We start from the raw sequence: 16932 nt of genomic DNA, 5'->3' as shown, positions 1-16932 counted from the left end.
GTCAGAATGCCCATCATGAAAAAGTCTACAAATAACAAATGCTGGAGAGGATGTGGAGAAAAGGGAACTCCCTACGCTGTTGGTGGGAATGTAAACTGGTGCAGCCGCTATGGAAAACGGCATGGAGATTCCTTAAAAAACTAAGATTAGAGTTGCCATATGATCCAGCAATTCCACTCCTGGGCATATATAGAGAGAAAATGATAATTCAAAATGATACATGCATCCCAATGTTCATACCAGCACTATTTATAATAGCCAAGACATGGAAGCAACCTAAATGCCCACCAACAGAGGAACACATAGAGAAAATGTGGTACATATATACAATGGAATATTGCTCAGCCATAAAAAAGAATTAAATAATGCCATTTGCAGCAACATGGAGGGACCTAGAGACTATCATACTAAGTGAAGTAAGTCAGAAAAAGAAAGACAAATACCATATGATATCACTTGTATGTGAACTCTAAAATATGACATAAATAACTTATTTATGAAACAGACTTACAGACACAGAAAACAAACTCATGGTTACCAGAGGGAAAAGGGAGTAGGGGAAGGATAAATTAAGAGTTCGGGATTAGCAGATACAAACTACTATATATAAAACAGATAAACAACAAGGTCCTACTGTATAGCACAGAAACTATATTTGGTGTCCTACAATAAACCATAATGGAAAAGAATATGAAAAAGAATGTGTGTATAGACATGCACACACACACACATAAAACTGAATCATTTTGCTATACCAGAAACTAACACAACTGTAAATCAACTATTGTAAATTACATAAACTTTTACAATAAAATAAACTATTATAATTGTAAACACTCACGTCTTTGCAACCCCATGAATTGTAGTCTGCCAGGCTCCTTTGTCCTGGTGGATTCTCTAGGCAAGAATACTGGAGTGGGTTGCCATGCCCTCCTCCAGGGAATCCTCCCAATCCAGAGATCAAACCCAGGTCTCCCACATTGCAGGCAGATTCTTTACCATCTGAGCTACCAGGGAAGCCCATAATAAACCATAATGGGAAAGAAGATGAAAAAGAATGTGTGTATACACATACAAACACATACATAAAACTGAATCATTTTGCTACACCAGAAACTAACACAATTGTAAATCAACTATGCTGCAATTTAAAAAATTGTATTTCTTCTTTTCAAAAGTCACTGGATTTCCAAACTGGCTCACAACAACTTCTTGGAGTTCTAATTAACTAAGAGCATATATATTACTGAATATCCAAATACTTTTTCTACCCAACCCTCAAAGACACAAGTTTTTTCACAAATCGTGGGCTAGTGTTAAGAAATGTAATTGCAGGCAAACAAAACAAATAATTTTAAATCTAAAAAAACCTAAGATATTACCTTACTTCTAATCCCTATGGTCACCCCACTAAGGATCTGAGTGCTTATATTTTGACATTTATTCTCTGCATCCCACTATGCTGCTTCCTGGAAATCTTTATAATATTCTATATGACAATGAACAAGAATAACTAAGAAGTTATAAAAGTGGGGGTAGGGAGTAAGGGAGCAGCAGCAATCCAAAGTGATCTGTACTCATGGATGTGAAGCAGAACAGTTATCCTTTAAGAAAATCAGAATGAATACTGAGAATAGAGAATATGTAGAAAGTGGCAAGAAAGCTACTCTTACAGAAAATGTAGCAAGGGTGAACCAGCTGCCCAAGGAAGGCTCAGACTAGTAAGAGAATATAACTCATTATTTATGAGGAATATAAATAAGTCACTGAGAACACTTACATTTGGAAATTCTTTACAAAATTTTATTTAAGATTCCATGCCCTTATAAAAGGTACATCACATGAAGATAGTAAAAAAGACACTTTTTAAAATGAGAGACTTAACACCTACTTATCTATTTTACCTCATAATTCTTTCCTACCCTAACAGGAAAATTTTTTTTTCCTTCTTCCTTTTGTTCCTTCTGCTCTGAAAGGGCAAATGTTATGAGGGATATCTTAATAGAATGTGCCATTTCTTTGCCAGGAAAGCAATAGCTTCCTGCTGGTTGGATAAAGACAGACAATGGCATTCCTTGTTCCTAGAACCAAAAAGGTCACTAAACTCTGAACTTAAATGCAACCTTTCTATTACTTGCATTATCTCTCCCCGAGTTTCTCTCTTATTCACACACTGTAGTTTAAAACAATCTTAAATTTTAAGTACTCAAGAACTGCTTAAGAATTATTCAAGGATCTAAAGTTAATTTATTAATTAAACTTAGCAATTGTTTTCTATAAAAGAATCTCAAAGTCAATAAAAATTATACAGATGAGGCCTCAATAGAAAGAAGGGGGTAAATTTTGAGGTAAGTACATTTTATAACCCATATCTCAGAGTAAGATCCTACAAAATACTTAGGATGTTAAGAATGCAATTTACACAGTAAAAATGATTTGATTTGTTTTCAGTATGAAAGTATTTTTAATTTCCTTACTGCAGGTACAATGGCATCCAAGTCATCAATTTCTGTAACAGAAAAACAACAATAAAACAGTAGCATCATCCAGTGTTAGGCTCAGATGAAATGATAATCTCTGTGCAAAGGCAAACCTCAAACACAAAGGCAACATCACTAGTGCTTTCAAGCACATGAAATTTTTCTCTAAAAGTGTATCACTGATTCACAGGACATTTGTTTGTAAAAGCTACCTACAAAAGCATCTTCTGACTCTGATATTAATCTCATTAGCAGTGTGCTCTTAACAACAGATCCTACTCGCCATATTTATGACACTATGTTACTGCCTCTTTAACTAATATATGGGTGAGCTTACATGGTGAAACCCCTAGGAGAGACCCTTTCTCTTTCCTGGGCCTCCATCTAAAGACTTAGGGATCTCTTCTGTCGGAACACAGACGATACAAGAAAGGAAAAGAATACGAGCAAATCCACAGCTGAGAATTACACTGTAGTAAGTAAGGTACAAAGATCAAGTTATTCCATGATCCGCATTCTAAAATCACACCTGTTTTCTCCCTAGGAAAGAAATCTGCCTTATAAATAAACCTCACAGAGAAGGACCTTGGTTGATAGGAGAATTTTCTCAACTAATCACACCACTTACATGAGAAAAAAAGGAAGTCCTTCGCCATAGCTGATATTCAGTAATCCACTCTGTAGTTCTAGATGCGTAATATGACATCTGTTGTTGTTGTTTGTTGTTTAGTTGCTAAGTTGTGTCTGACTCTGCGACCCCATGGACTGTAGCCCTCCAGGCTCCTCTGGGATTTCCCAGGCAAGAATACTGGAGTGGGTTGCCATTTCCTTCTCCAGGGGATCTTCCCAACCCAGGGATCGAACCCATATCTCCAGCACTGACAGGTGGATTCTTTATCACTAAGCCACCTCACATCTAGTAATAATAAAAATAGTCATGTTTGCCAAAACTGATTTAACTTCTGAAATGTTAATATTTATTCCAGAATTTCAACTGTGACCGAACAGCACATGAACACTGTATATTAAAGCAAATGATCCCACATGAACCATGCTGAGTATTATATTTGATAGGAAGTTTCTATACAAGGATTATGAAATAAGTGTTACTAGCACACCTAGTAAAATGTTTTTTAATGACAAGAAACTCACTGTTAATCACTACCTCAAAGCAAGTAAAATCATATTGCAGGAAACAAAGCTCTTTGAGATACAAGGCAATAAATACATTTATATATTTTCAAATCTCAAGTTAAACTTTCAAATTATGTCTTCCCTTGCCATGATCTTTTCAAAGGTATGAGCATGAATAAAGTACACTCACTGTCTCCGTTGCTTCCAGTCTACATAAAATTGGCCACAAAAATGTATGTTCAACAAGGCAATATACTCCAGTCAGATATGCCTTTCATTTACTCATCTTCTTACCAAATTTTAACTTACTCATTCCTTTATCTTCTACCAAACCTTATCTCCTCTTCTAATTTCCTATGTCAAAGAGTCATTATTTAAAAAACAAAAAAAAAACTTTCAACTTCAAATGAGCTACACAGAAAAAAAATTCATTAATCATAATGAATTAATGAAGTAAATAAATCACTGTAACCTTTTTAAAAATAAAAAGTGATTTTGTTTTGTTGGGTTTTGGAGAATCTTAGCTCCCCTACCGAGGATGAACCTACACTCTCAACAGTGAACACACATAGTCCTAGCCACTGGACCATCAGAAATTCCCTAAAAAGTGCTCTTAATGGTAAGATTAATTATTTTTATAGCCATAATAAATCACACTTAAAGTAAGTGATGTGGGTTTTTATTTTGCCTATGATTCCTAAGCTAATTATATTTTTTTCCCCTTAAAGCCCTCAATCTGACCAAGAGTGAAAATGTGTCTCTTCCCTTCCACAAACTTATAAATTTATCTCCTTTCTACAGATGTTTATATTATTTCTCATCATCTGAGGAAATTAGATTTTTAAAAAAGAGTAGGTAGGAACTATCTTTTTTAAAAAAAGAAAAGAAGAGGAGGAAGAGGAAGAAGAAAAATTAAAAAGACACCTATCAAGATCAGAAATTCTACAGACATTTCTCATTATCCAATGACAGTCAGGCTTAAAGTGGGCCTAGCCAGAATAACATCATTTCTCATTTTAAGGTCCTAAAACAAAGGCAGCCCCCAGCTCCTTAAAGAATATGTGTTTCTCTGTTGTTCTGTAGATTAACCCCAATAGAAGTTTGTTTTCAGAACTATTAGTGGTTTCCAGACACTTTCTACCACTCTAGGTAAAAACACTAATACAGTGACTAAGGAACACTCTTTCCTCAAACCCAATGACATCCTGAGACTCAAAATCCACCTCTGACAAAAATCTTACCTAAGATTTTGAGTAGATCATTAGTAAATGCCTGAAATGCTGGGAAAAATTCCTCATGTTCTTCCAATTTGCGGATAATGCTTTAAAAAAAAAAAGCACAATTTATACTGAATTTCTGACTTAGGATTCTTACATTTGATTGGAAATAGAACATTTCAAAACAGAAAGAAACTGTCCTGCTAATTTAAATACAAATTTAATGACTATTTACTGCAATCTTTCCTTCTCTTTGTTCACCTAGTAATACTTTTCTAAAACAAAACAAAAAAATCTACTAGCAGTATAATCATCTGTTCTAAGGTTAAATCTATCTAACATTTCTAATATGGGAACTTTCCATTTAGCTTAAGGAGTCTTTAAGAGACCATATTTTCTAAAAATAGTTGACTTTCATATCCTGTATTCTATTAAACATTAAGAATAAGTATCAGTAATCTGTAAAACTGGGAAGGAGAAAAATACCAATAGTGAGACATACGTTCCTTTTAAAATCATCAAGTATCAGAAACCTCAAGTGTCAGATTAGGTTAGGGTTCCTCTTGGAAAACTTGCAGAACGTATGGAACATATACTTCCCTTATGATGCAGTATAAAATCTGAGGGAGGAGGGAGGAAGAGTACAGCTATAACATTTTGACATTAAAAAAAAATTAAGATTTTATGTTGGAGATGCCTAGCCTTAAAAAAGAAATCCCTACCACTACAATATTGTAAAGTAATTAGCCTCCAACTAATAAAAGTAAATGGAAAAAATAAAAATAAAAAAGAAATCCTTATTATCTTATCAAATAATGCACATACTCTTAGTGATTATTCAGTGATCTATGGTAATCTGCTAAAAATTGGACTTATTTATATATTCTGAATTAACATGAAGTTGCTAACAAAGTTTGACTTTCTCCAATTATAATTTCCCTTGGGAATAAGATTATAGCAAAAATGCTGGAGTCCTGACCCACCCTATGTAGACCTACAGAGCCCAGAATCTACTTTTATCTTGAAAATATTTGATATTCTCTCCATTCCTAAGGTGTGAGATTATTTTTAAAAATGCTATTCCAAACAGGAAAGGTAAATAACTGATGGAGTTTTGAAAATCTTTAATTTTACCACTCCAAACATTCTGGACAATACTTTGCAACCTTTTTAAAATAAATACCTTTGAAGGTCTTCAGGTCCTAATACCTGCATAATCTTTTCATTCACATCTTCATTAATCAGCCTACACAATTTTCCAACTGTGCTTACCAGCACACACAATGAGGATGAACTATCTGCAAAAGAGAAATAAAAGGACAGAATATTTTAAGGGAATTTTAAAAATTATTAAATCAAATGCTATGTTTCTGTTACCCTAAATTTTTTACCTACTTTTTGTTGATTTATTAATGGGGCCTCCCTGGTGGCTCAGACAGTAAAGAATCGGCCTGCAATGCAGGAGACCCAGGTTCAATCTCTGAATCGGGAAGATCCCCTGGAGAAGGGAATGGCTACCCACTCCAGTATTCTTGCCCGGAGAATTCCATGGACAGAGGAGCCTGGTGGGTTACAGTCCATGGGATCGCAGAGAGTCAGACTTTAATAATCACTATTAAGTGGGGGGCCAAAAATGAAAATGGGTCATTACCTAGTTCTAAGAGTTCTTGGAGGTTTCTTACAGCATTGTTCAATTCTCCAAGCCTAGTATAAACTTCATTCATTCGAGGATAGACTCCAGTTAAAGAAGGAACATCAAATAATTTTTGGAAGTGAGAAACAATAGCTCGCAAAATGTGGAGGTCTGGCATATTACTGTCCTGCCCAAAAGAGAGGAAGAAAAAGTTTACATCTTAAAATTATTCCAAATCTTTAATAAAAACCTTAAAAAGAGAAAGAGTTATAGTAGAATATCTGTATCCATATCATTAATTTCACATTAAAATGTGAATATCTATATAAGTACTGGGTAGTATTACCTTTGCCTTATTTTCAACTTCTTCTAACATGGTATCTACTATAAACAACAGATCTTCAACTCTGACACCTTCATTTTCATCCTGCTTCTTTAAATTATGCCAAGGCACCAGTTCTGCAGATAGTATTTTCAGGGACTTATATAAATCCTTCATAACAAAAGAAATAATATGCTATTATGGATTTTTTAAGTTTTCATAGTCACATTAATAAAATATAATTATGCAAGCAGATGTAATACATATATATATTAACCATCATCAGTATTTTTTTTTAAAATACCATTACCTGTTTAAAAGAGTCTGTTTAATTCATTTTCTTCAGGCCTTATAGAAAACATTATACATATACTGATTATCTGGAATCTGGATGTTTAAAGTAATTGTATGTTATTTATTAGTAACATATGCTATTATTTAAGTAATTATTTTGAATTATTGATGGATAAAAAATAAGCTTGTCCTTTCTATTTTGCCCTTGATTTTTTAAGAAACAGATTTATTACTGAGATGTAATTCACATACCATAAAATTCATCCTCTTTAAGCATGTAATTCAGTAGTCTCATTTACAGAGATGTGCAATCATCACAATTATCTTAATTCTAGAACATTTTCATCATGCCAAAAAGAAACCCTTATTCCCCATTCTCTCTCACTCCCAGGCTTTAGGTAACTCTAATCTATTTTCTTTTTCTGTGGATTTGCCTATACTGAGCATTTCATTTCATTAAAAAACAGAATCATACAATATGACTTTTTGTGACAGGTTTCTTTCATTTAGGATATTTTTCAAGATTCATCCATGTATGTAGCTCCAAGAAAAAATTTAATTCGAAAAGATGCCTAAAAAGTAATTCTACTTAATTTTCATGACAGCCTACTTGTTTTCCTGGCCTAAATATGTTATTCTAATCTGTTTAAAACTGTGCACAAGGAGCTGGGATCCTGGAAGTTTAGAAGTCTAAGACTGGTCAATCAATAAACAAATATTTACTGGGCATCAACTACACACATAGCACAGTGCTTGGTGCTTGGCCCTTTAAAACAATGTCATGCAAAAGAAATGTAATATGTGTCACAGTAATATTATCTAGTAACCATGTTAAAAAAGTAAAAAGAAATAGGTGACAATTTTAATATATTTAACCCAATATATCCAAAACAGTATCAACAGATCATCTATTTAAATTATCTTTTAATCATCTCCATACTATTTCTACTAAATCTGGTGTGTAATTTTATACTTGCAGCACATTTCAATTGCAACTATCATATTTCAAGTGATCAAAATCTACATGTAGCTTAGTGGTTACTGTATTAGACAGTGCAACTCCAGAATACAGACGGAAACACAGGAAGTTCTTAATTTTCTCAACTTCTTATTTTAGTCCTCCACTTATTTAACACTCACTAATTAACTATTTCAATTCCTGAAAGATGATGCTGTGAAAGTGCTGCACTAAATATGCCAGCAAATTTGGAAAACTCAGCAGTGGCCACAGGACTGGAAAAGGTAAGTTTTCATTCCAATCCCAAAGAAAGGCAACCCCAAAGAATAATCAAGCTACCGCACAATTGCACTCATCTCACACACTAGTAAAGTAATGCTCAAAATTCTCAAAGACATGCTTCAGCAATACATGAACTGTGAACTTCCAGATGTTCAAGTTGGTTTTAGAAAAGGCAGAGGAACCAGAGATCAAATTGCCAGCATCCACTGGACCATTGAAAAAGCAAGAGAGTTCCAGAAAAATATCTGTTTCTGCTTTGCTGACTATGTATGCCAAAGCCTTTGAATGTGTGGATCACAATAAACTGTGGAAAATTCTGAAAGAGATGGGAATACCAGACCACCTGACCTATATGCAAGTCAGGAAGCAACAGTTAGAACTGGACATGAACAACAGACTGGTTCCAAATAGGAAAAGGAGTATGTCAAGGCGGTATACTGTCACCCTGCTTATTTAACTTATATGCAGAGTACATCATGAGAAACGCTGGGCTGGAAGAAGCACAAGCTGGAATCAGGATTGCTGGAAGAAATATCAATAACCTCAGATATGCAGATGACACCACCCTTATGGCAGAAAGTGAAGAAGAACTAAAAAGCCTCTTGATGAAAGTGACAAAGAGGAAAGTGAAAAAGTTGGCTTAAAGCTCAACATTCAGAAAACTAAGATCATGGCATCTGGTCCCATCACTTTGTGGCAAATAAATGGGCAAACAGTGGAAACAGTGTCAGACTTTATTTTTTTGGTCTCCAAAATCACTGCAGATGGTGATTGCAGCCATAAAATTAAAAGACGCTTACTCCTTGAAAGGAAAGTTACGACCAACCTAGACAGCATATCAAAAAGCAGAGACATTTTTACTTTGCCAACAAAGGTCCATCTAATCAAGGCTATGGTTTTTCCAGTGTTCATGTATGGATGTGAGAGTTGGACTGTGAAGAAAGCTGAGCGCCAAAGAATTTATGCTTTTGAACTGTGGTGTTGGAGAAGAGTCTTGAGAGTTCCTTGGACTGCAAGGAGATCCAACCAGTCCATCCGAAAGAGCAGCTCTGGGTGTTCATTGGAAAGACTGATGCTGAAGCTGAAACTCCAATACTTTGGCCACCTCATGAAAAGAGCTGACTCACTGGAAAAGACCTTGATGCTGGGAGGTATTGGGGGCAGGAGGAGAAGGGGTAGACAGAGGATGAGATGGCTGGATGGCATCACCAACTCGATGGACATGAGTTTGAGTAAACTCCAGGAGTTGGTGATGGACAGGGAGGCCTGGCATGCTGCAATTCATGGGGTCGCAAAGAGTTGGACACAACTGAGCGACTGAACTGAACTGAATTAACACCTAGATGCAGGAGACCTGCTTTCGATCCCTGGGTTGGGAAGACGCCCTGGAGGAAGGCATGCAACCCACTCCAGTATTCTTGTCGAGAGAATCCCCATGGAAAGAGGAGCCTGTTGGGCTACAGACCATGGGGTTGTAGAGTTGGACATGACTGAGTGACTAAGCACAAGCACAATTAACACCTAGACCTCACATATTAGTATTGTTAACCTTTCATTTGGTAAGATGGAGAAGGCAATGGCACCCCACTCCAGTACTCTTGCCTAGAGAATTCCAGAGATGGGGGAGCCTGGTGGGCTGCCGTCTATGGGGTTGCACAGAGTCGGACACGACTGAAGCGACTTAGTAGCAGCAGCAGCAGCATTTGGTAAAAAGGAGGAAGAGTATGACATTTTGATAGTTTTTAAAAAATTAGCAATTCAAGGCAACATATTCAGTGTCAAATAAATGTACTAAACAACTAGTACCACCAGAATTTGAAAAAGTCTGGAAGTCACAACACAATGACACTTTCATTAACCAACATTTCATCAATAAGGTACGATTATAAAGAAAAAAACTATGGTAAAAGCATACCAAATATAAAACTTTGATTAATAAAAGTATATAAAGCCCACAGACTCTGATATATTTTCAAATCATGTAAAGAGTATTCAACCACATACCTTTAAGGAAGCCAGTTGATCTGCCCACATTTCTATTATAGGAACAAGATGCTCAAATCCACAATCCTGAACAAGATCTCTATTAAAATGTTGGGCTGTTCCTTTGCTCTGTTTATATATTATTACTGGAGCTCTTGGATTATGAATAATTGAATTGATGCTACTCAATACCTGTAAAAAAAGATGGCATTTTTAGTTGAAAAGTTTATCACAGTCCTATCAGAGTGATCTATGTTAGAGTGCTTGTGTATCAATGCAACATCATTTTCTGAGTTAGAGATTCACTGGACAGGATTCACCAAGACAAGTGTCTTTCAAAGGGCTGTACAGAATGAGTGAAAAATGCTGTTTTCTTCTTTCCCCATAGAAAGCTACAGGTCTCCTAAGAATTTGATTTCTGATGTTTATTTACAAGTAGTTGTTGTTTGGCTTAGAACGTACATTTCAATGTTTTGATTCTATTACATTTAAACTCTACTTTGAATACCATTTTAATGGAAAAAATAATTCCCCTTCATTAAATTACTAATGAGCACAGGAATATAGTCTTTATTCTCCCTCTCCTTCACACCAGAAATTAAGAAGGGCAGCAGAACAGGGAGAGCAGGGAGCTGATCTCCAGAAGATCACAGCACAACCCCATTCCATGAGGGTGATGGTGAACCAAGGAGAATTACATATATGGCTAGCAGTGTGTATCCATACCTTGCAGATTGTTTGCAAAAATTACTGCAATTTTTCTCTTTCTTTGTGCTCTCACCTTTGCAATATGACACTGCAGGTTCTCCCATCAGGAAATAGAGTCTATTTTCTACTCCATGAATCTATGGCAACCTTGGGCCTTGCTCTGATAGACAGAAAAGGAAATAAAGGTGTACCAGTTTGGCGCCCAAGACTCAAGGGGCCTTGATTATTTCTGCTCTCTCCTATTGAGCTCTTCTGCCCTGTGGAAGTGAAGTTGCTCAGTCATGTGTGACTCTTTGCGACCCCATGGACAGTAGCCTAACAGGTTCCCCCATCTGTGGAATTTTCCAGGCAAGAGTACTGGAGTGGGTTGCCATTTCCACCTCCAGGGGATCTTCCTGACCTGGGGATCGAACCCAGGTCTCCCGCATTGCAGGCAGACACTTTACCCTCTGAGCTACCAGGGAAGCCCCTTGGACAGAGGAGCATGGCAGGCTACAGTCCACGGGGTAGCAAAGAGTTGGACACTACTGAGCAACTAAGATGATGATGATGCCCTGTGGAAGAGCCCAGAATAAATGGTGAATGATAAAAGACACATGGCCCAGTCAACCCAATCACCCTGATATCCATTCAACTCCAGAGCCACCTAGCTGACTTGTATCTGATAGCAGGTGCATGAAGGAGCCCAGCTGAGAACTGCTCAGCTGTTCAAGCACAGTAATACTAAAAGGGTTGTTATTTTAAGTCATTAAGTTTTAGGAGGGTGGTTTACACAGCAAAAATAAAGTGATAAAGACAAAGATGGACTAGAATAAGGAAAGGAAGCAGCAACAAGAGAAGTTTGCCTTTTTACTTTATGGTAGGTAAGAATATACCCTGTGACCAAGGACACTGGAAGACAGTCAAGCTTTGCTTTCATGGAAAAAAAAAGTACATGTGGCTGGAGGCCTTTAAGGGAGTGTCAGCTGAACAAGAGAAGGAGAGGCATTCATAAGAGGTCAACTGGAAAAAATGACACACACATACACACATTCTATGATAGAGAAAAACAGGCAGTATTTGGTCATTAGCCACACAAAGGGCACCAGTGCTAGATTACACCAGCACCAGTCAAGAAAGATTCTACTCTTTTGCTTTCTATTCTCACTCAACATCCACCCTCACTGCCAATGTGGAAGAAGCCAGATACAGCAGAGGACTAGGAGAGAAGGGGACCAATGAAATAATGAAACAGATCACAATCCCTTGCCACACTGCTTATTTGGAGAAGTACAGGGCAGGCACAAAATAAAGTAAGCATTAAGCAGAAGCTTTGAACTGGATGAGAGATTGAAATTTTTATGGAGATTTAAATAACTTTTTCTCCCAATTTTTCAACAAGAAAATTTTGATGAAATTTCCTTAAATGAAAATAAAGAAACTATGAACAATAAATACTATTTATATAGTCAGGGTTCACCAGAAACAGAATGAACAGGATGTGTACTCATGTGTGCATATGTATGTGTATTTGTTAATTATAAAGAACTGATTCACTCTATTATAGGAGTGACAAATCCTGAGATCTACAGTTAGCAATGCTGGAGACCCAGAAGAGCCCATGATACAGTTCCAGTCTGAATTCCCACAGGCTTGAGACCCAGGAAGAGCCAATGTTTCAGTTTAACATTTGAAGGCAGGAAAAAAAAAAAGTTGATGTCCCAGCTCAAAAGCAGTCAGGCAGGCAGAAAGTTCCCTCTTCCTTAGCCTTTTTGTTCTACTCAGGCCTTCAAATGATTTGATGAGACTCACCCACTGTAGAGAAGGCAATCTACTTTGCCCCAGTCTACCATTGCAAATGATAATTTCACCCAGAAACACCCTATAGACACACCTAGGACAATATTTGACCAGATTATCTGGGCACCCTCTAGCCTAGTCAAGTTGACACATAAAATTAACCATCACAAGTTCACCCTGTGTCAACTTGACACCCATACACTTTGCTTTAGGCACTCAGTCATGTCCAAATCTTTGAGACTCCATAAACTGTAGCCCACCAGGCTCCTGTATTCATGGAATTCTCTAGGCAAGAATACTGCAGTGGGTAGCCATTCCCTTCTCCAGGGTATCTTCCCAACCCAGGGATTGAACCTGGTCTCCCGCATCACTGGCAGATTCTTTTACCATCTGAGCCACCAGGTTTGTCTTGAAGTGAAGTGAAACTTGCTCAGTCGTGTCCAACTCTTTGCAACTGTATAGTCCATGGAATTCTCCAGGCCAGAATACTGGAGTGGGTAGCCTTTCCCCTCTCTAGGGGATCTTCCCAAACCAGAGATTGAACCCAGGTCTCCCACATTGCAGGCAGGTTCTTTACCAGCAGCTGAGCCACAAAGGAAGCTCAAGAATACTTGAGTAGGTTTGCCTATCCCTTCTCCAGTGGATCTTCCCGACCCAGGAATCGAACCAGGGTCTCCTGCATTGCAGGTGGATTCTTTACCAGCTGAGCTATTAGGTTTGCCTTAAACCATACTTAATCTCCAAATACACACAATAACAAATGAGATCATGGATTACCCAACATGATATAACTATGCTGTATACAATCAAAGATGCACTAAAACCCCTTTGTCAAAAAAGGAAGTGAAGTCCTAAAGTGATGATTACTCTTCTCCTTGATGCGTTTTCTAAACCCAGCTTGTACATCTGGAAGTTGTCGGTTCATGTACATCTGAAGCCTAGCTTGAAGGATTTTGAGCATAACCTGATTAGCATGGGAAGTGACTGCAACTGTTCGGTGGTTTGAACATTCTTTAGTACTGCCCTTCTGGTAACCAGGATGAAGACTGACCTTTTCTAGTCCTGTGGCCACTGATGAGTTTTCCGAATTTGTTGACATTCTGAGCGCAACACTTTAACAGCATCACCATTTAGGATTTTAAATAGCTCTGCTGGAATGCCATCACCTCCACTAGCTTTACTGGCAGCAGTGCTTCCTAAGGTCCACTTGACTTCACACTCCAGGATGTCTGGCTCTGACTGAGTGACCACACCATAGTGGTTATCTGGGTCATAAAGATCTTTTTCATAAAGTTCTTCTGTGTATTCTTGCCATTGCTTTTGCTTCTATTAGGTCTTTATTGTTTCTATCCTTTATTGTGCCCATTCGTCCATGAAATCTTCCTGCAATATCTCCAATTTTCTTAAAGAGATCTCTAGTCTTTCCCCTTCTGTCATTTTCTTCTATTTCTCTGCATTGTTCATTGATATCCTGATAACTTGATACCCTATAATTTAAAAACAATGATATAGGACTTCCCTGGTGGTGCAGTGGTTAAGAATCCACCTGCCAATGCAGGGGACACAGGTTCAATTCCTGGTCCAGGAAGATCCGACATGCCACGGGGAAACCAAGTCCACATGCCACAGTTACTGAGCCTGTGCTCTAGAACCTGCATGGTGCAACCCCTGAAGCCCTCGCACCTAGAGTCTGTGCTCCACAACAAGAAGCCACCGCAACGAGAAGCCCATTTATCACAACTAGAGAGTAGCCCCCACTCACTGCAACTAGAGAAAGCCCGGGCGCATCAACAAAGACATAGCACAGTCAAAAATAAATAAATGAATAAATAAATAAATAAATATGTAACCATTAAAAAAAACCTATGATATAAAATTCAGTTCAGTTCAGTCACTCAGTCGTGTCCGACTCTTTGTCACCCCATGGACTGCAGCAAGCACGTCAGGCTTCCCTGTCTATCACCAACTCCCGGAGTTTACTCAAACTCATGTTCATCAAGTCGGTGATGCCATCCAACCATCTTATCCTCTATTGTCCTCTTCTCCTCCTGCCTTCAATCTTTGCCAGCATCAGGGTCTTCAAACGAGTCAGTTCTTCACATCAGGTGGCCAAAGTATTGGAGTTTCAGCTTCAGCTTCCAATGAATATTCAGGACTGATTGCCTTTAGGATGGACTGGTTGGATCTCCTTGCACTTTAAGGGACTTTCAAGAGTCTTCTCCAACACCACAGTTCAAAAGCATCAATTCTTCGGCACTCAGCTTTCTTTATAGTTCAACTCTCACATCCATACATGACTACTAGAAAAACCATACCTTTGACTAGCTGGAACTTTGTCAGCAAAGTAAAGCCTCTGCTTTTTAATATGTGGTCTAGACTGGTCATAGCTTTTCTTCCAAGGAACACATGTCTTAATTTCAAGGCTGCAGTCACTATCTGCAGTGATTTTGGAGCCCAAGAAAATAAAGGCTGTCACTGTTTCCCCATGAAGTGATGGGACCGGATACTATGATCTTAGTTTCTTGAATGTTGAGTTTTAAGCCAACTTTTTCACTCTCCTCTTTCATTTTCATCAAGAGGCTCTTTAGTTCTTCTTCGCTTTCTGCCATGAGCATGGTGTCATCTGTGTATCTGAGGTTATTGATATTTCTCCCGGTAATCTTGATTCCAGCTTGTGCTTCATCCAGCCCAGCATTTCACATGATGTATGCTGCATATAAGTTAAATAAGCAAGGTGACAATATACAGCCTTGACGTACTCCTTTCCCAATTTGCAACTAGTCTGTTGTTCCATGTCCAGTTCTAACTGTTGCTTCTTGACCTGCATACAGGTTTCTCAGGAGGCAGGTCAAGTGGTCTAGTATTCCCATCTCTTTAAGAATTTTTCAATTTGTTATGATCCACACAGTCAATAGGCTTTGGCATAGTCAATAAAGCAGAAATAGATGTTTTTCTGGAACCCTGTTGCTTTTTTGACAATCCAACATATGTTGGCAATTTGATCTCTGGTTCCTCTGCCTTTTCTAAAACCAGTTTGAACATCTGGAATTTCATGGTTCACATATTGCTGAAGCCTGGCTTGGAGAATTTTAAGCATTACTTTGCTAGCATGTGAGATGAGTGCAATTGTGCGGTAATTTGAGTATTCTTTGGCATTGCTTTTCTTTGGGATTGGAATGAAAACTGACCTTTTCCAGTTCTGTGGCCACTGCTGAGTTTCCCAAATTTGCTGGATACTCAAATATGACATAAAATCATTATGCAAGAGAATAAGAGCAAGAAAAAAAAAAACCACTTGCTATGTGTGTATTTACAAATATATACACAGAAAAACATAAATATATATATACACATATAAATATATGAACATATTCATGACAAAAGAAGGAAGAAATACACATGACAAGTACAATCTTCATTTCTGTTGTCATCCTATGGTCACAGCCGGTATTTATCACTACTTTCTTCCATTACCTATTATTTATTACATCTGCCTTCAACAAGCACCTCAGATGCTCCTGGTTCTTTACTTGCTGGTGTAATTCAAATCTTCATTTCTGAAGGGTCTGGACCAGGCTGTTGGGAGTTTTCCATTGACCTTTATCACAAGGCACGGCAACACTAAACGATGCCCTATGGGATCTCTTGTATTCTAGACACTCTTCCTTTCCTTCCTTGTGGTGCAGTAGTACACTGCTCATTGTTCTGCCCAGTGGGAGGATTTCTCTTCACTACTTTGCTTCAGGGATGCCCCAGATAGGAGCTGTAGTGCTGCAGCTGTGTACTTTAATGTGGAGCCTACATATCACACAAAGCCATCTGTAAACCAGGCCTAAGTCTCCTCTTCTTGTGTTGATTGATCATAAGGAACTCCCCTTGAAGCCATAGGTGCAGGCAGGGAGAGAGGTGGTGGTGCAGCAAGAATGGGAAACCATGGGCATTTGGGCCACTTCTTCATGTAATTTATTGTGCCTTTAGGGTCTGCTGAGGCCCAATTTCATATGTATCACCTTCATTCAATGATGGAGTGCTGCTGTGCTCATCCAACTTTATGACTGGTGGGTCAAATAACAACCAGTTCATGATGGGCAATTCAGGTTACATGGTAGGTTGGTAGCCCACTGTTAAGTCTTCTGTCTCTA

At 37.9% G+C, this 16932-nt stretch overlaps 1 protein-coding gene across 4 annotated transcripts in view; it reads right to left on the bottom strand.

Annotated features, from left to right (window-relative positions):
* Nucleotides 1–1781: 1781 nt before the first annotated feature.
* CEP70 (centrosomal protein 70) overlaps nucleotides 1782–16932 on the bottom strand; it is a 40417-nt gene continuing 25266 nt past the window's right edge. For 2 of the 4 annotated variants that reach the window (XM_070466680.1, XM_070466681.1), the window contains 6 exons: nucleotides 10325–10495; nucleotides 6811–6957; nucleotides 6483–6651; nucleotides 6015–6129; nucleotides 4856–4935; nucleotides 1782–2509 (listed from right to left, as the gene is read on the bottom strand). In XM_070466680.1, coding sequence (XP_070322781.1) covers nucleotides 2448–2509; nucleotides 4856–4935; nucleotides 6015–6129; nucleotides 6483–6651; nucleotides 6811–6957; nucleotides 10325–10495 — 744 coding nt within the window. In that variant the 3' untranslated portion in view covers nucleotides 1782–2447. Of the gene's footprint in view, nucleotides 2510–4855; nucleotides 4936–5333; nucleotides 5452–6014; nucleotides 6130–6482; nucleotides 6652–6810; nucleotides 6958–10324; nucleotides 10496–16932 lie in introns of those variants that run through there. The other 2 variants (XR_011487351.1, XM_070466682.1) reach the window with 2 other exon arrangements.

The sequence above is a fragment of the Odocoileus virginianus genome, chromosome 4 (genome assembly GCF_023699985.2).
Source record: "Odocoileus virginianus isolate 20LAN1187 ecotype Illinois chromosome 4, Ovbor_1.2, whole genome shotgun sequence".
In the NCBI taxonomy this organism is placed as follows: domain Eukaryota; kingdom Metazoa; phylum Chordata; class Mammalia; order Artiodactyla; family Cervidae; genus Odocoileus; species Odocoileus virginianus.
This window is presented reverse-complemented; position numbering and strand designations above follow the sequence as displayed.